We start from the raw sequence: 17,290 nt of genomic DNA, 5'->3' as shown, positions 1-17,290 counted from the left end.
GGGAGGCATAGTAAATAGGTCTAACTCTGTCCCGTGGGGAGGCATTGTAAATAGGGACCTTCGTAATATATCATTAAGGCTGTGAGGTGAAAAATGACGTCATTGCTGAAGTCCTAGCAAGCAAGATCTGTCGAATAGTCAGACTGTCGCTAATACAAAAAGCATTAGAAAACTTAAAAATTGGACTAAAAAATAAGGAACATGATTTGCACTGAAACTCATTTAATATTAAAAAAAAAAATTTGAAACTGAAAGTTGTGTGTTTATCCGTTAAAAGTAATTAAAGATTTCGTTGTTTCATGGATTTTAAAGACTAAAATACGTTCATTGTTTACTTATGAATTACATTTAAAGAAAAGAAACATGATTAGATTTATAGTAAAAATAGTAAAATTGAACTTTATTCAACATATAACAACTTATGTATGTAAGATTACGAATGTTTGAAGCAGAAGACAATCAAATGAAATCAAGCATAAAATATGAATTTAGTCAATAAACAATCAACCTAAAATTAAATGATAATTTTTCAAATTTAAACGAACAACAATAAATTCGTTATATATTTGAATTATTATCATTAGACGTTATCTACTTCCGGTTGTTTCTTGGGACACGTGACCAGATTCACAGTCGTCACCAAAGTTATGACTTTAGTTCTTAGGCCATCTTAGCATTATTATTACAGAGGACCGTGATTTAGTGCGTAAAGTTAAATTAAGTTTAAATACGACGTTTTAACTCCGCTGTGCGAGAAATGGACCTACTTTCTCTTGACCCACCTCCGACCTAACAGAACAAGGATGAATGAATATCGAGTTTCCAGAATTAAGCAGGTGAGGGTATTTAGGTACGCATTCCATATTATGCGTATCACAATGAAGGCAAAAAAAAACAAAAAAAAAAAACTTTGTTGATAGAATTTTTAATCTTTCTAGCAGAAAAAACGTAGAAATATTTAAAACTAGTCATGTTATCCAGCATTGCTCAGAAAAGGAGCAAATAATTTTTTTTAATAATTGATTTCTTAATATCACGCACAAAGAAAACCTTACCGTATAAACCGAAACACCAAATCAAAGTAAAACTTTAATAATAATAAAAAAAAATGGCGCTAGTGCAGTTTAGCTAGCCGGAAGTATTTTTTATTTTATTTGTTTTAATTTTGGAAGAATTGTGGTAGGAAAAAGGAGACGATCTAAAATTCAATGAATTTGTAATTGAATAATTTCAATTTGACTATGGTTTGTACATGTATATATATTTTTTTTTCAAAGGAAGTTATATAGAAAAATACATTCCAGCTAATTAATAACATCTTAAACTGAAAGTCAAATTTTATTTGTGAACTAGCAGCCAGCCCAGCATTGCCCAGTCTTAAAATACGCTTAAATATATATATATATTTTTATTAATGCAGACTTCGTATTAATTCTTATATTATATTGGACCAAATATATAGTAATGATTTAAAAAGTTAAAAAAAAAAGAAAAAAAAAGACTCGTACGCTATCACCGAGAATCGAAACCAAAACGTTTACCGTACGATTTACTTTTTCCTTTGACGTTATGCCTGAGCTATAAAGGCATGTTTGCTGCAAGGCTAAACATTAAAACGTGGACCATTAGCTATTACGTTACGTATGCATATTCGTAATGCTGTCGTTCGTGGAAAATTCCATTTTTTTAATTGTCACACTTTTATACCGATTTTTTTCCGGGCTAACACCCAAATATAAAGTTCCGCATGGGTTCAAATACCCTATATATTAAGTTTCATGTCTGTAGACCAAAAACTGACAAAGAAGTTTGGTAGGCAATTTTTTTTAAACGAATATATATACGCATACATAAATATATATTGAAAGAGGTTTGTGTTTACAATAACCTTTTTACGCAAGTATAATCACGTAGAATATTTGCATGGATATAATTACACGTAATAGTTAACTAAATATGATCATCCCATAAGAAAACTGAAAAAACTAATCTGGAATTATTAAAATGAATGTTTAAAAGAATATGGAAATTAGCTAGATCCTTTGCCAATGAATGCAATTCTATGACTCCTGTATAACAAAGTTGTATTTTCTTTTTAAATAAATAGAAATAAGAATTTTTAACATGAATATACGCAAAAAAAAAAAAAAAAAAAAAAAAAAATCCATAGTAGTATAGATTATAAAAAAATATTTCTTTTGAAAATAATTATTTTGAAATATAAAATTTTACATTTTATTTGTAAATTTTAAAAATTTTAATTCAATAAATGTTTTGGTAAATATTTATTTTAATTCGTTTTTATTGAACTTGTTTTGATCTACAATAAAATTTAGTTTTGCAAAAAAAAAAAAAAAAAGAAAAGATTAAATTTTGGGTTGTCTCGTCCCCCCCCCCACATAACTTTTCCGAAAATGAAAACAAAAATACTTTCATTTCGTTAAAGTGCAATAGTCCCCAAAAATAAATATGCGAATTAAATCTTAGAGAAGAAATACACCAGTAATTTTTTTACAAAAAATACCCGTTTCATAAAAAAGGTGCATAATGATAAATAACTGCTAAAATATAGATTTTAATGATATATATTTTATATAATCTATTACATAAATCTCGCCTGTCTGTTTAAATATACGTATGTATGTATGTATGTCAGGTTATGTCATATGCTACTGGTACCAATACTACCTGCCTCATGGTCGGGTCACCAGCGACTAAACTGGTTCCTCCACCAGACTTGTTTGGTGAGGAGGGTGGCTAGTCTCCCTGAAGGATTAAAAACAAGACCTCCCAAAGGGCGAATGAACCCTTTTTCGGGGTCAACGGCCAACTAGTACCGTGTGTGTTTGTGTGTATGCATGTGTGTGTTGGGGTGGAGAGGGCTCCCGTAAGTCGTGGTGAAGGCAACCTTTCTAGGAGAAGCAAATCTCTGATTTAAAAAACCATAAAGCGGAAGACCAGTACCCGCATTAAGCTGGTCTGCAGTTTAACTTGTTGCTGGCTATCTTGCTCTTGCTTGTTGCTGGATCTCAACATTTTGAACCGAGAGAGAGACTTAGCTGTTGTAAAAAGCTAAGACTCTGTAACATCATCTGTGTATAGATACTCCCTCAGGCATTTGTCTATTAAAATTGTTCTGTGGCAATGGAAGTCATTTATGGGCTCATGGACTTTAAGTGTCTGAGGGAGTTGCACTCGTCTGACAAGACGTTGCAATCATGTATGTATGTATGCATGTATGTATATTTGCCTAAAACCTTCAATAGAGGCAACGGATTTGCACGCGATCGGTATCGTTTTAAAGCTCGCCCCCTCGGACGACAAATGACTATAAAGATTAATTGCTTAACCTTTAACTGGCCACTTTTCTACAGGGAGGGGTCGTTTTCTTTCGCTAATATTTTCGAAAGTCATCCCCTCTTTTCCATTGACTAACCTTAATTTAAACATTCGTCATTTCCGATTTATCGATGGGCGCAACAGCAAAGACGTCACGTTTTCTTTTCACGTTCTTTTCCTCCTTCACACTATGGGTTCGAGCCTGCCTGCATGCCTGCCTACTATCACTTTTTTTTTTGCTCAACATCCCCCGCAAACACTCTGGCAACGCTGGATACCGAAGCTAGTAAAAATAAAATCAAAAGATCGGGATGGATTATGGGCATTGATGGTACATTTATTAATTTCATACAAATCAGACGATTTTATTGTTGGCAATGGTTTACTGATATTTGTTTTACTTAGAATTCTTTCTAAAATGACAGTTGATGCTTACAGGCGGGATCACGTGAAGGTTGCCAACATCGAAAGTGAAAGTGTTCCTGTGGAACAAACTGGATTCGAACTTGGCACACACAGGTCGGTCCGTGTCGTTAACCATTTAGCTACCGTCAGCTTCCGACTAATTTAAGCGAACTAATTTTATAAGTCAGCTCAGTTTTCACTGCTATTTACTCTGTTAAAAAACCTCGACCATAAATGTAAACCTCCATATTTACCTTCACCGACATGCATATGTATAATATATTGATTTCTGTGCGTGTACAATATATTTTATACTATAATCGATAATAGTTAAATAATTTACCATAAAAACATCTGCATACATTATAAGCGTCTATACAAACAAATTAAAAACGTTTGAAAACAACAAAAAAAAAAAAAACAGCAAAACAAACAAACAAAAATAAAAGAAACAACTCCAACAATAAAAATAACTACATGGCACAAAAAAATAAATGTGACTGAAATTGTACGCATTAATTGTGTGGAGACGGCTATTATACAATACCACATAATAGAGTTTGTAAATATCTCCTCTGAACCATCTGTTAAAAAAAAAAAAAAAAAAAAAAAAAAAAAAACTTTAATACAGCAGCAAGTTTTGGGGAAACGTATATCAGAAAGAACTATTGGAAACAAGTCATACATCACTAGGGCTAGGACAACAGCATATTCTTTTCATTGTTTTGACTCTCGGGTGTGTATCCGTTGATATCTTATGTTTTTAAATATAGTGATGTGGTTCTCGGTTGATTAACTGTGTTGGATATATACTTGAGTCAAAACAATGAAAAGAATATGCTGTTGTCATAGCCCTATACATCACTAACTACAATTATGCAATCTATATAGCTACATACTTGAAAAATATGTATATACTAGTAATGGGACGATTCCAGTCTTTTCCCCGATTCCTTTCTAAATTCCCGATTTCGATACAATTACCGATTCCGATTTATTATAAATCTCTAAAATTTCAAATATACAATTACCTCCCCCCCGCGCCCCGATTACCATAAAAACACATGTTAAATGTGCAGGTATTTTCTCAAACGTACAAAACAAACTTGTTGGGGATAATCCGTAGATTTTAGTTTTATTGGTAGTTTAAAATCAATAAATATTATTTTATAATTACTACCAGCAGTGAAAGATTTTGCTTAAAACAAAATCAAATAAAAAAATCAAATTGAAAGAATCGTTTTTGGCTTCGGAAAATAGGCACAAATTATTCCGATACCATCAAAAGTTCCGATTTTTCCGATTCCATCGTCCTAACACAATATATATATATATATATATATATATATATATATATATAACAATTAATCTATATTCATAATTTCAAGATGTTGTCCATCTTACCATTTATTTCTTTAAATATGTTGAAATGTTCAATTCTTGACGGCACCTTTTTCGTAGCGCAGAATCATTCATATAATTATGCCAATTTTTGAATTTATTCCGTCTTTAACTCATCAGAAGGAAAATAACATCAAGGAACATACGCATGATTACAAAATCGGAAAATCAAAAGAGAAGTGTTTTCTTGTAGTTACGCCATCATTTTGAATATTTAATGTAGATTCATCAACGCTAAATCCACGTATTAATAAATTTTATTCATATTGTTATAATTTACATAAAATATCTTTAATATTTTATTAATCTATTATTTATAGTCTATATTTATTTGGATAATATTGATAATCCAGAATGTATGCACTTATGTTTATTTTATACGAAACTAATTATCATATATATATATATATATATATATATATATATATATATATATATAATTTAGAGGGAATTAAACTCTGCTCTTTAGACTAGGTCTATTTTAAATAATAAACTAGACAAAATACTGTTAGAAATTCGCTCAATATATGTTACCGTGACATAACTTGCCATATATTCGGTGGTTTTTTAATATCATTTTGTCTAGTTTATTATTTATAACACCTTTTTCCGAACTTCCCGTGTTAAAGAGAGAGTCGGCCGCCATTTTGAATTTTTCAATACATCGGTAAACACTATGCTTTTCGAGCTGAATAAACATGTTACATTGAATAAAAACACAAAAAAATATATCCAGTTTGGCAGAAAAGTAACTTATCTTGCCTTTGATAACATTTATTTATTATATATTTGTTTTTTGACAACTTTTTCGAATCTATGTGTACAGTAATACAAACCCGTATTATCATATATGTACAGTACAATGGGAACTGGTTTCTTTTAAAAGTATTAATGCATTTACTAAGCTCAATAGGTATAAATACCCTAGAGTTTTATTAATATTGAGTAAAACGATACATAATTTTATAATAGAGATAAAAAAGGTATATATATATATATATACAAAATATTTTTTTCTTTTACCCTTATTCCTAGTTTTCTATTTTGTTTTGTTTATAAACATAAATTAATAACTTAGTTTCCTTTATTTTCTTTTTAAATATTTCCAGGAATATCTGTTTTACTCATGACTAAAATGCTATATATATATATTATTCCTTAATTGGAATTCATTTTTGAGATGAGCATTATATATATGTAACGCTTATTCATTATATTGTCTTCTTGTATTATTCTCCGCATTCAAGGGTTTTCCTTAATATTTCAGTCGTTTTCATTATCGTTAGTCGTTGTACTTTTGAGGTTATTCCTCTGATTCCAATTTCTGACATTCTTTTTTCGAAATTTTTTGGAATTGTTCCTAGTGCTCCTACTATTATCGGTACTATTTTGATTTTCTTCATCATGCAAATCCCTTTTAACTCTCTGGCTAGCTCTGTGTTCTTTGTGGTAGTTTTATTTTTGTGATGATGTCCACTTTTTATTGCTTATTTGGTTGTTTTCATTGCTTTTATTTAATACTTTTTATTATGTACTTTAATTATAATTTCTAAATTTTCGCAGCAGGTGTATGATAACTTTAGGTTATTTTTATTGAAAATTTTGTGTAAGGGATTGGTTACGGGGAAGTGCTTTTCGACGAGATTTAGAAATTTTTTGCCAAGTTTTGTTTTTAACATTTGATTGTATGGCGCCATATGCTACATTATATTTCGTTTTCTTTTATTTTCAGTTTTATTGTTATTGGTGTTTTGTTGCATATATTTGATATCAATATTTTTGTATCCACTATTTTTAGGGCTGTTTCGTAGATATTGATTGACCTGTTAAATACATTTTCATCGCTCGAGTTACTGCTGAGTCTACTTACGATCAAATTAGGAATTTGTTTTATAATTGATGTTGAGTGATTGGACTTAGGGTTTACATATATTTGATTAGCGTTATCTTTTAAGTAGGGTTCATATGTGTTTTTATCTAAATTTAACGTGACGTCCAGGAAGCTTGTTATTTTTATGTTAGCTAGTACGTATATTTTAGGCCTAATTTTTTCATTTCCTTGTATATGATTTTCTTAAAGTTATTTGCTGGAGTCTTTTATTATAGCTGGTCCATCATTTCTATATAGGCCGGTATCTGTAGTATCGAATATGCTTGCGAGGGTATATAGAATGAATCATTCCACAAGATCTGATGCCTCTGCAGAATCCAGAGCACCCATCGCCAAATCAAAAGAATTTGTCATTTTAGTTTTTATCCATTGATTATTATTATTTACTAGAACTGATTTTCTACATTTTTTAATAATGTGAATTTCTTCCGAAGATATATCAGTGTATGCTTCGGCAAACCCCAGGTCAATGTTGAAAAGTTCTTCGGATATGGAGGGATAGAAGTCTATGATGTCGAACTGTATAAACGTACATTTATTTTTGTTTTCTATATTTTAAAACCAAGTGATTACTTCGGCAGTGTTTGCTCACTGGTTTAATTCTAGGTCTTGTTTGATTTGTTTGTTTACTCTAGAAAGTATTGTTTTGCTAATTCTCCCAATTTCTGGTTTAGTTGAGGCTATCAAGCGAGTGCTGGGCTTATTATTGAAGACACATTTGTGGTCTTTGAGCAAAATGTATGCTTCGCTAGGTTTCAATGTGCCAACTTTATCGCTAATTTTTAATTTATTGGTGATTTGTTTATTTTCAGTATTTATTATATCTATGTAGTCGCATTCATTTGTGTCTAGTATTTTGTAGTTTTGTTTATCTATTTTATAAAAGTTTTTAGTTTTATCTGCTTTTACAAAGATTTTATTAGAGTTGTTTATGTTTGTAACGATTTTGTGTAGTTTCCGTTGGAAATTGTTAGGTTGATTGTGGAATTCTACATTTTTAATTAAGTTTAAAGGTGTAAAAAAATTCAACCTGTTAATTTTCTGTCACTGACGTGTATATATATATATATATATATATATATATATATATATATATAAACTACTTCATTTATTCACATAAATTTAATATACGAAAGTATAGATTTATGCGTAAACTTTAAGTATTTACTTCAAAAGTGCTCAATACGTAGGTAGAGCTAGTTAGTTATTTATAAAATATATATGGCGATTAAGCTACACTGAATATTCTGCGTTTCATCTAACTATAGGATTCGTCAGGCTTATGCGCGAATTCTGTGGTTGCTTCTTGTTTTAGCCACAGAATTCGCGCATACGCCTGACGAATCCTATAGTTGGATGAAACGCAGAATATTCAGTGTAGCTTAATCGCCATATATATTTTATAAATTACTATATATATATATATATATATATATATATAATACTAAAACTCTGTCGTTCTTAGTTGTTTGCTTGCGCAATATCCTCCTCCTCCTGCTACTTCTACTATGCTTCCTCTTCTTGCTACTACTGTTACTTCTCCTCTTTGCAACTACTACTACGCCTCCTCTTTCTCATCCTACTATTACTACTACTGGTTGACATGTATTTTCCCTACTACTACTCTAAACAGAATGACTCATAGAAATCTATCTATATTCCTTTTTTCATTTTAATATACTTTCATAGAAATGTTTCTGTTATGTCACAAAAAACTATTTTCTTTACGTCACAAGTGTCATGCTCATACATTAATTCCATAGCTAATATAACATACTGACCCCTTAGAGGATGTTTTGCAACTATTCTATATTACAACTATACTGTCGCAATTTTCTCACAAATAAATTAATTTTGACCCGTTGACAACGTATTTTTTTTTTACTGTGTACGTTTTCAGCGGCTTATTTTTTTTTTTTTTGCGTTTTAAATTATCCAAATAAACAATTGTTAATACTTTCTGCATTTTTTTACATCGTTCATTTCCGTATTACGTTTAAGTTATTTTAACGCAATTTTCTTACAAATAAATCTACCATTTTACAATGTATTGTTTTACTGTGTACGTTTTCAGCGACCCAATTTTTAAAAATTTTTTCCACGTTTAAATTAATAGAAATTTCAAAATTTGAATTTAACTTTAAGTATTATGGTATCTTTTCAGTGCACATTTACCTATAAGTATGGCAAACCACTTATAATTCAATGGCTGTAAGTTTTTTTTCAAGATTAAACAATTATAAACAGAACGACTCATAGAAATCTATCTATATTCTTTTTTCAATTTAATATACTTTTATAGAAATGTTTCTGCTATGTCACAAAAAACTATTTTCTTTGCGTCACACGTGTCACGCTCATACATGAATTCCATAGCTAATATAACATACTGACCCAACGGGTCACGGGTAGTCTAGTATATATATATATATATATATATATATGTATATATAATGTGTGTGTGTGTGTGTGTGTGTGTGTAAGGCATTTCATCCAAGCCATGAAAATTGTTAAACAAAATGTTTTTACTATAGGTTTTAAAAATAAAGGTACAAGATTCAATTTGAAACTTATTTACCTTCAAAGTGCACTTTTCTAAATTTTACAAAGTAAGGTATAAAAATTTAATTTAAATTGAATCAATAAATTACCTTGGATTTATTTTATGTAATGTACATTCTGTAGTACTTTAAAAAAAATCATTGAAAATTTTATATCTATATCATTAATTGCTAGATGAAAGATAATGTTTTTAAATCGCAACAAAATGTACATTGCATAAAATACATCCAAGGTAATTTTTTTATTCAATTTAAATTAAATTTGTTATACCTTACTTTGTAAAATTTATAAAAGTGCACTTTGAAGATAAATGAATTTCAAATTGAATCTTGTACCTTTATTTTTAAAGCCTATAGTAAAAACATTTTGTTTAACAATTTTCATGCCTTGGATGAAATGCTTTTCTAATCTTATCTTTTTAAGATTATATTTTAAAACTGTCCTTCTCTCTATTGCAGTTTGTATTTCTCCTGACACCACAAATCATTATTTGCAACCCCCTCTTTGTAATACAGGTCTGAATAATGAGAAAATCTGAATTTTTTTAACAAAAACTTAGAAATAACTTTTTTAGATGAAATTTTTTAAAAACTTCTTTCAGAATAGAAAATCTTTAAAATTTAATAAGGAACATATTTCATATAGGTTTCATTAACAAATATTCAGTACATAACGAGAAAAATAGAGATGAAAATTTCAAAAGGACTGTATAACTGGTTACGGTCAATAGTAGTCCTCGCCAGCGAAAGTCTTTGTATTGTTATTCTATTATTATTATTTAAAACATTTTGTGTCCTGCTCTTTCGTGCGAGGACTAATATATATATATATATATTAAATTTGACGAATAATATTCGCATTTTAATGTTGATTACATGTAATGCTATAATACTATTTTATCGGCCTTATTGGGCGAGGGATTAATTTTTAGTTTTACTTTGGGATCTTGCGTTATCTTTTAATATGAAATAGTGTCAAATATCAGCCTAAGTACTGGATTATTTTCTTTTAAATTTAATTGACTGATTTGCATACTTTGGAGAACTTCGCCACCTGCTTGAAAACAAAATTCTACTACTTGTGACGGTCTCGATTCAGTATTTCAAGTGTCAAGTGCAGCAGACTAGTCCCAACCTCATTTTGTCGCCCTGTTAATCTTTCTAGGGTTAAATTGTGTTGGTATGACTTCGTTACATGGGTAGTCTGTTAACTAGGAAACGTGTCCGAATCATATTCATCTTTTTATTTCGCCTCTTTTCGATATATTAATTTCTTGAAAACTTAAAACATAGTTCGTAAATATTACATTTAAATTTCATATTGGACTTTTCTTAATGCTCTGTCATGTTTCACCTTCATGCACAAAATATGAACTATCGACGCAAAGCATTAACTTGTCAATGTCTTTCTTTCTCAATATCTTTTTTAGATGGTCAACTGCAGAAGTGCCTATTCCTATTCATCAACTAATGTCAGATAAATATTCTGAAAGTCAAGAAACACAAAATGTTCGTTTTTTTCCTTGTTTTGTTGTTTGTGATATTATCTCCGAAATAAGAAAATATCTAATAAAATTTCGTCATATAAACTTCTTATAAATAAAATGACTTTAGTATTTCCCTTGTCGATACAGTTTCAGTAGGAAAATAACCGAACACTTCCATAAAAAATCTTTTACACTCATCACTTATCACTTTCTAAAGCATATTCCTCGGTTAAAAAATTATTACACTTATTCCGAACAAAATGCCTCTCAAACACGTATTCCCACAAAGACGGTAGCAAACACGTTCACTCTCTTTTCTGTAAGTCTTCTTACTTGTCTCACGTCACCGCCAGAAAATTAACAGGTTTCATTATTTTTACACCATCGTATTTTCTCAGATGTACGGATATCTTTAATTGCTATGGGCTATATTTTGTTGTAACGTCTGTTTTCTCTGTAACGGTTTATGTTTATCAATGTCACCTATATATAATCATATTTATTGCACTTCTAGAAAGATGCGTGCTGCTAATAAATATATACACCCTGGCTTGTTCCAGCAGTTATTACAATCAAACACAGAAACAGTTTCATAAAAACTACTTTTATTTTATTTTGCCTATCAATTGTCATCGGACGTGTTGAGCAAGGATAGTAAAAGGTGAGGTTGTGGTTGACGAATTAACTACATAACAATCATGAGTCCCCCTCTCTCTCTCTCTCACTCACTTCCTTTCCCTTTTTTTGTGTTCGTCGGACTTCTTGTTTTTATTAACAATTTCTTCCTTTTTTCTATCAGAGGTCAATATGTGTGTACGAGTCCGGCCTGGATATCTGTTCCTTCAGAGTTCAGTATGTGTGTAACAAAGTCCGACATGGTATTTTCTTTGTTCTCTGTTAATTGAAATTTGTGTGTTCCTTTATCCAACATTTTGCAGAATGTGTCGGAGTTTGTGTATTTTGTTTTACTTTTGACGCTTGTGAACCGGTGCGCGGCCTTTTCGGTAGCCACTAATTTGAGAGACAATGACACGGCAAAAGTCATAGAAACAAGATTTGTTGTCGAGCTTGGGAACACATTTTAGCACACTACTACAACGGCTAATTCACTACAATTATTCTAACATGTGATCTATCAGCAAGGTATTACTATATGATATTTGTAAGTATATGTTAAAAAAATTGTAAAAACATTTCCGGTCGTGCTAATTATTTTCTATTGTGTCCTTTCAGATTTGGTATGAAATGAAACCTCCTTTCTGGTCGTCAAAAGACAAAACATGATTTACCTTCGCAGTTGGACTATGATCTCCATACGTGTTAATCGCGTTTAATTCGACGAATCTACTTCGCTAATATCGGAAGAAATAATGTCAAATAAACTAAGAAAAACATTTGTCCTAACCATATTCCTTATGTGCGGCTTTCTCTTGTATTATTTTCACCAATCGTTTCCGGAACTCAATCTAAACACCCACATTAGCCTTTATCGCGACCAACAAGCAAGTGCCTCTAGTTCCCCAAGTCCGACATCAACGACACTGCGTCAAACGACAAGTCCGCCCATGAACACCACCCCGTTTAAACCAACGCCTCGTCCCAATACCTGCAAAGGCTGTTTTCATAACAGCTTTGATATTTTGCTGGAGAATCCGAATATCTGTAAAACTAAACCTGGTGACAAACTAGACATGGTCATAATCATATTTACTTATATCAAATCGACTAACCGACGAAATGTCATCCGAAAAACATGGACGCAGCATACTAAAAACAACACGGGCAGTACTAGGTACTTCTTTGCGTTCGGTAAATACCGGTTGAATAAATCTAACACAGAACTAGCGAAAGAAGCCGATGCGCACGGCGATCTTGTTCAGGCTAGTTTCGGTGAAAGCTACTACAACCTGACGTATAAAACAGTGACGATGTTCGGTTGGGTTGCCAAGAACTGCCGGAATGCTAAACTCGTGATGAAGACAGACGATGACATGTGGGTCAACATTCCCCAAATCATCCAGAGGTTCAACAAAGAACCTCTCTCTAAAACAATCGCGGGCTTCTGCATGACAAACGCGCGCCCTATTCGTTCCGAGTCGTCCAAGTGGTACGCCTCCGTCCAAAAATATCCGCGAAATGAATACCCTGATTTCTGCTCGGGTACAGGCTACGTAATGGACATGGACACAGCTAGAGACATTCACAGGACGTCGGTCGACGTCCCATTTTTGTATCTTGAAGATGTTTATGTTGCTTTGTGTTTGGAGCATCTCGGCAAAAGTTACCACGTCCGACCTACGTCTGGTTTTCATAATGGCAAATATCCTATGACAAACTTATGCAGTTTCAAGAGTTACGTGCTAACCAGTCACTACATGACACCACAAGATATACAGAACATATGGAATGCTAAATGTTAGGGTTATAATAGAATAAAATTTATTTAAAGCAAGTCAGTCATTCTTATTACAATGTTATCAACATTCCACATATACCGTCTAATCAAGTTTAATCTCCGTCCTGATGCCTGTAAAGCCAAATCTTAAAGTATTAAAGTGCAGGGTGCCTAAAAAATGTACTCACACTTCGAATGACGATAAAACTTTCATTTATGAGTGAAATGGAATAGCATCGAATGCAGAAGACAAATACAATTCAAGAATTATGTTCGTAAATGTTCAAATTGATGACCATTATTGTCCAGACAATACTGATAACACGCACCAAATAGATTCGCAAACGTTGCAAAACAAGTCATTAGAAATATTGCGACATTGTCTTTAAATTTGCACACCACTGTTACTCCTGAGTTTACATGGGATTTGTAGGACCTCAACACGTGCAATTATGGCGACTAACGGGGACATTTATTTTAAAGGTTACCCCCTCGCTCCACACAATTTTGGCAGGTGCAATTCATGCAATTGAAATCTCTGATCCAGATTGTCTTCGTTGCAAGCACGGAATAGTGTTGGAATGTAGCATTTCCAATGGAGACGCTTCATGATGCGATAGCGGCTATCTTTTAAATGTAAGCTTCTCGTGTAGTTTGTCCAAGCGATTTCTGTGGTGAGTTTCTTACACTTGGTCTTCTCACACAGGGGCTAGTGGATATCCGTAGTCGTCCAGAACGTTTCCCATGGATATTCTGGGTGGTTCCATTTACTTCAAATATCTCTGATGCGAGCAACGGTTCGAGGTGTTTGTAAAAATTAATTGGAGGAGGCTTACATTAAAAAAAATGTATTATCCATGAAGAGTAATTTTGTAATATTTGTAAAATTACTTTAAAAAAAATTAATTTAGTAAATAATGGGAAATTATGGTCTAATTTTGTTAATATTATTTTGAAAGATAAATAGTACGGTATTGCGCGCGCGCAATACCGTACTATTTAAATTGGTGCTCCAAAAGTCTGTCTCTACCCTAATAGATTTCTTGGCCGGTATAAGTATTTTCAGATAAAAAACCGAGATAAAATATATTCCAGTTGATAACATACTGGGGGGGGGACCTAAGGTAAGGCTAGGAAATCGGGAATGAAATATAGAAATGGCGGATTGCTATTTGTATCAAAGCGGAAGTCAGACCCAAATAGCATATATATATATACAGTGATGATCATATTTATTGGCACGGTAAAATAAAAGTTAAATTTTGTCTAATAAATTCTAAAAAAGGGATTAAATTAAAGAAAATAACAAAGTATATTATGTATTTTTAACTGGCCTTTCCGATGCAGCAATCGGATTTTAGAAAAAAATAAATAACAAAGGAACAACAAACATAATTGCAAAAAACCCTTGTTCAAAATTATTGGCACGATTTATTTAATAATCAATTGTATAGCCTTTGGCCTTGATTACCTTCCTCAGTCGCTTTTCATAGTTTACAACCAAGTTGTTGCACTCTTCAGTAGTAATTTTAGCCCACTCTTCCTGACAATAATCCTCCAATTGAATAAGATTCTTAGGCTTCCTTTGCATTACCCTCAATTTTAATGTTCTCCATAAATTTTCAATTGGATTAAGGTCTGGGCTTTGTGATGGCCACTCCAAAACATTAATATGATTGTCCTCAAGCCATTTCTTAGTCAGTTTAGCCGAATGCTTTGGGTCATTATCTTGCATGAACCACCAACGACGACCAAGTGAGAGCTCTTTAGCAGAGTCTTTCAGGTTTTCATCCAATATTTTAACATAATCTTCCTTTTTTATGCTACCTGTGACCTTAACAAGTCGCCCTGGTCCAGAGGCAGCAAAGGATCCCCAAAACATCAAACTGCCTCCACCGTGCTTCACTGTGGGTATGGTGTTCTTAGGCAGGAAAGCTTCGCCAGATTTTATGTAAATATAAGACACTTTATTATGGCCAAATAACTCTATTTTTGTTTCGTCAGTCCATAGAACACGTTTCCAGAATGCAACATCTTTATCAATATGACGTTTTGCAAAGGCTAGCCTTGCTTTCAGGTGCATAGGCTTCAATAAGGGAGTCTTTCTCGGACGACATGCTTTTAAACTAGCTCTCTTCAAAACTCTACCAACTGTATGTCGAGATACATTCACTCCAGAGGTGCTCTGTTCATCAACAATCTCCCCAACAGAGATCCTTGGGTTTTGTTTTACTTTTCGAACAATTTTCCGTTCATCTCTTGGGGAAAGAATCCTTTTTCTCCCTCTACCCTCTAAACTCATAACGTGGCCTTGCGATTTGAACTTGTTTATTATGGCTCTAACAGTGGATTTGGGAAGGTTTAGCTTCTTTGAAATCTTATCATAGCCCTCCTCATTGGTATGGCATGCTACAACAAGCTTCCTGACGTCTTCGCTGTGTTCCTTAGTTTTAACCATGGCGATTGAAAATTATAATTTAGTCACTTATAATAGTTTAAATAAATCGCTATCTAAAAATTATCTGAAAAAATTATTCACTGAATTAGCGTTAAACAAGCATAATATGGCTATAAAAAAGTTCAGAAAGCACGTAAACCGGAAATTGATTGATATTATACTGATACTAAAAGAAAAACAAAGCCGTGCCAATAATTTTGAACAAGGGTTTTTTGCAATTATGTTTGTTGTTCCTTTGTTATTTATTTTTTCTAAAATCCGATTGCTGCATCGGAAAGGCCAGTTAAAAATACATAATATACTTTGTTATTTTCTTTAATTTAATCCCTTTTTTAGAATTTATCAGACAAAATTTAACTTTTATTTTACCGTGCCAATAAATATGATCATCACTATATATATATATATATATATATATATGTACTTTCAAACATAACGTAAATCATAAATCTATGACGTCACGTCAAAGCTATAATTAATTTGTTACGGTAATATTTTAATATCTATTTTTAGGAAAATCTAAACAGCTCAATTTGTAGAATATCAGACGGAAGATATCAATGTTTCGATTTCGATTTGCGATAACGGTATCTGCTTTGTTGGTTGATTAGTACTAGCGGGGGGAAGGGGTCGAAAATCCTGCTTAAATATGATATTCTAATTCGTCCAGATTTTGTATATATTATTATAGTCGTGATTTCAAAAGTAAAAAAAAACAAAACATTTGAGTGCCATCAGCTGGAATCGAAATCAAAAGCAATGTAGCATTCAAAGCCTGTGACGTTACCGCTGTACCAACGTATGAACTGATTAAACATTCAAAATTAAAAATAAACTAAGATGAATGTACAAAAAACGATCTAAAAAAAAAAATTTGACCCATTTTTAGCCCCTTAAAAACTATTAGAACCGCAAAGACTTAATAAAAAAAATCCAATCATTTGAGGCCCCCTAGCGTCGCTTTGCAACTTTTAGTTTCGGAAGAGATAGTTCGAAAATATGGAGACGAACAGACAGACAGGCATGTAGTCTTTTATATATTAAATTAATACAACATTTTTCATTTGTAAAAGAAGTTAAGATATCTTGATATCGAACTGTGACAAATTCCGGAATGGATGTATTGCTGTTACGATATTTCGATCTCAGTTTGAAGTTGTTTTTTTTTTTTTTTTTTTTTTTTTTTTTTTTTTACTCACAGGAAGTGAATTGTTTTAAAAAAAAAAACATAATGCTCGCACACATATATCTCAGTTTCTTTTCGTTTTTTTAAATTTCATTTTTTAAGGAATTTAATTTACGTTTAATACTTACGGTATTTCTGTTGATAATAAATAAGAAATCTGCATTAAT

The 17,290-nt window shown here is 31.9% G+C and overlaps 1 protein-coding gene and 1 long non-coding RNA gene across 6 annotated transcripts in view; both read left to right on the top strand.

Moving 5' to 3' along the window:
• LOC145277898 (beta-1,3-galactosyltransferase 5-like) overlaps positions 1-13,540 on the top strand; it is a 63,118-nt gene extending 49,578 nt beyond the window's left edge. For 2 of the 4 annotated variants that reach the window (XM_080129896.1, XM_080129894.1), the window contains exon 2: positions 12,318-13,540. In XM_080129896.1, coding sequence (XP_079986022.1) covers positions 12,455-13,504 — 1,050 coding nt within the window. In that variant the 5' untranslated portion in view covers positions 12,318-12,454 and the 3' untranslated portion in view covers positions 13,505-13,540. Of the gene's footprint in view, positions 1-18; positions 837-11,032; positions 11,107-12,317 lie in introns of those variants that run through there. The other 2 variants (XM_080129895.1, XM_080129898.1) reach the window with 2 other exon arrangements.
• The window catches only part of LOC145277899 (uncharacterized), a 246,078-nt gene that overhangs the window by 104,753 nt on the left and 124,035 nt on the right, over positions 1-17,290 (top strand). The window lies entirely within an intron of this gene.

Source organism: Euprymna scolopes, chromosome 6, assembly GCF_053919585.1.
Source record: "Euprymna scolopes isolate OS-2025 chromosome 6, ASM5391958v1, whole genome shotgun sequence".
Classification (NCBI taxonomy): domain Eukaryota; kingdom Metazoa; phylum Mollusca; class Cephalopoda; order Sepiida; family Sepiolidae; genus Euprymna; species Euprymna scolopes.
This window is presented reverse-complemented; position numbering and strand designations above follow the sequence as displayed.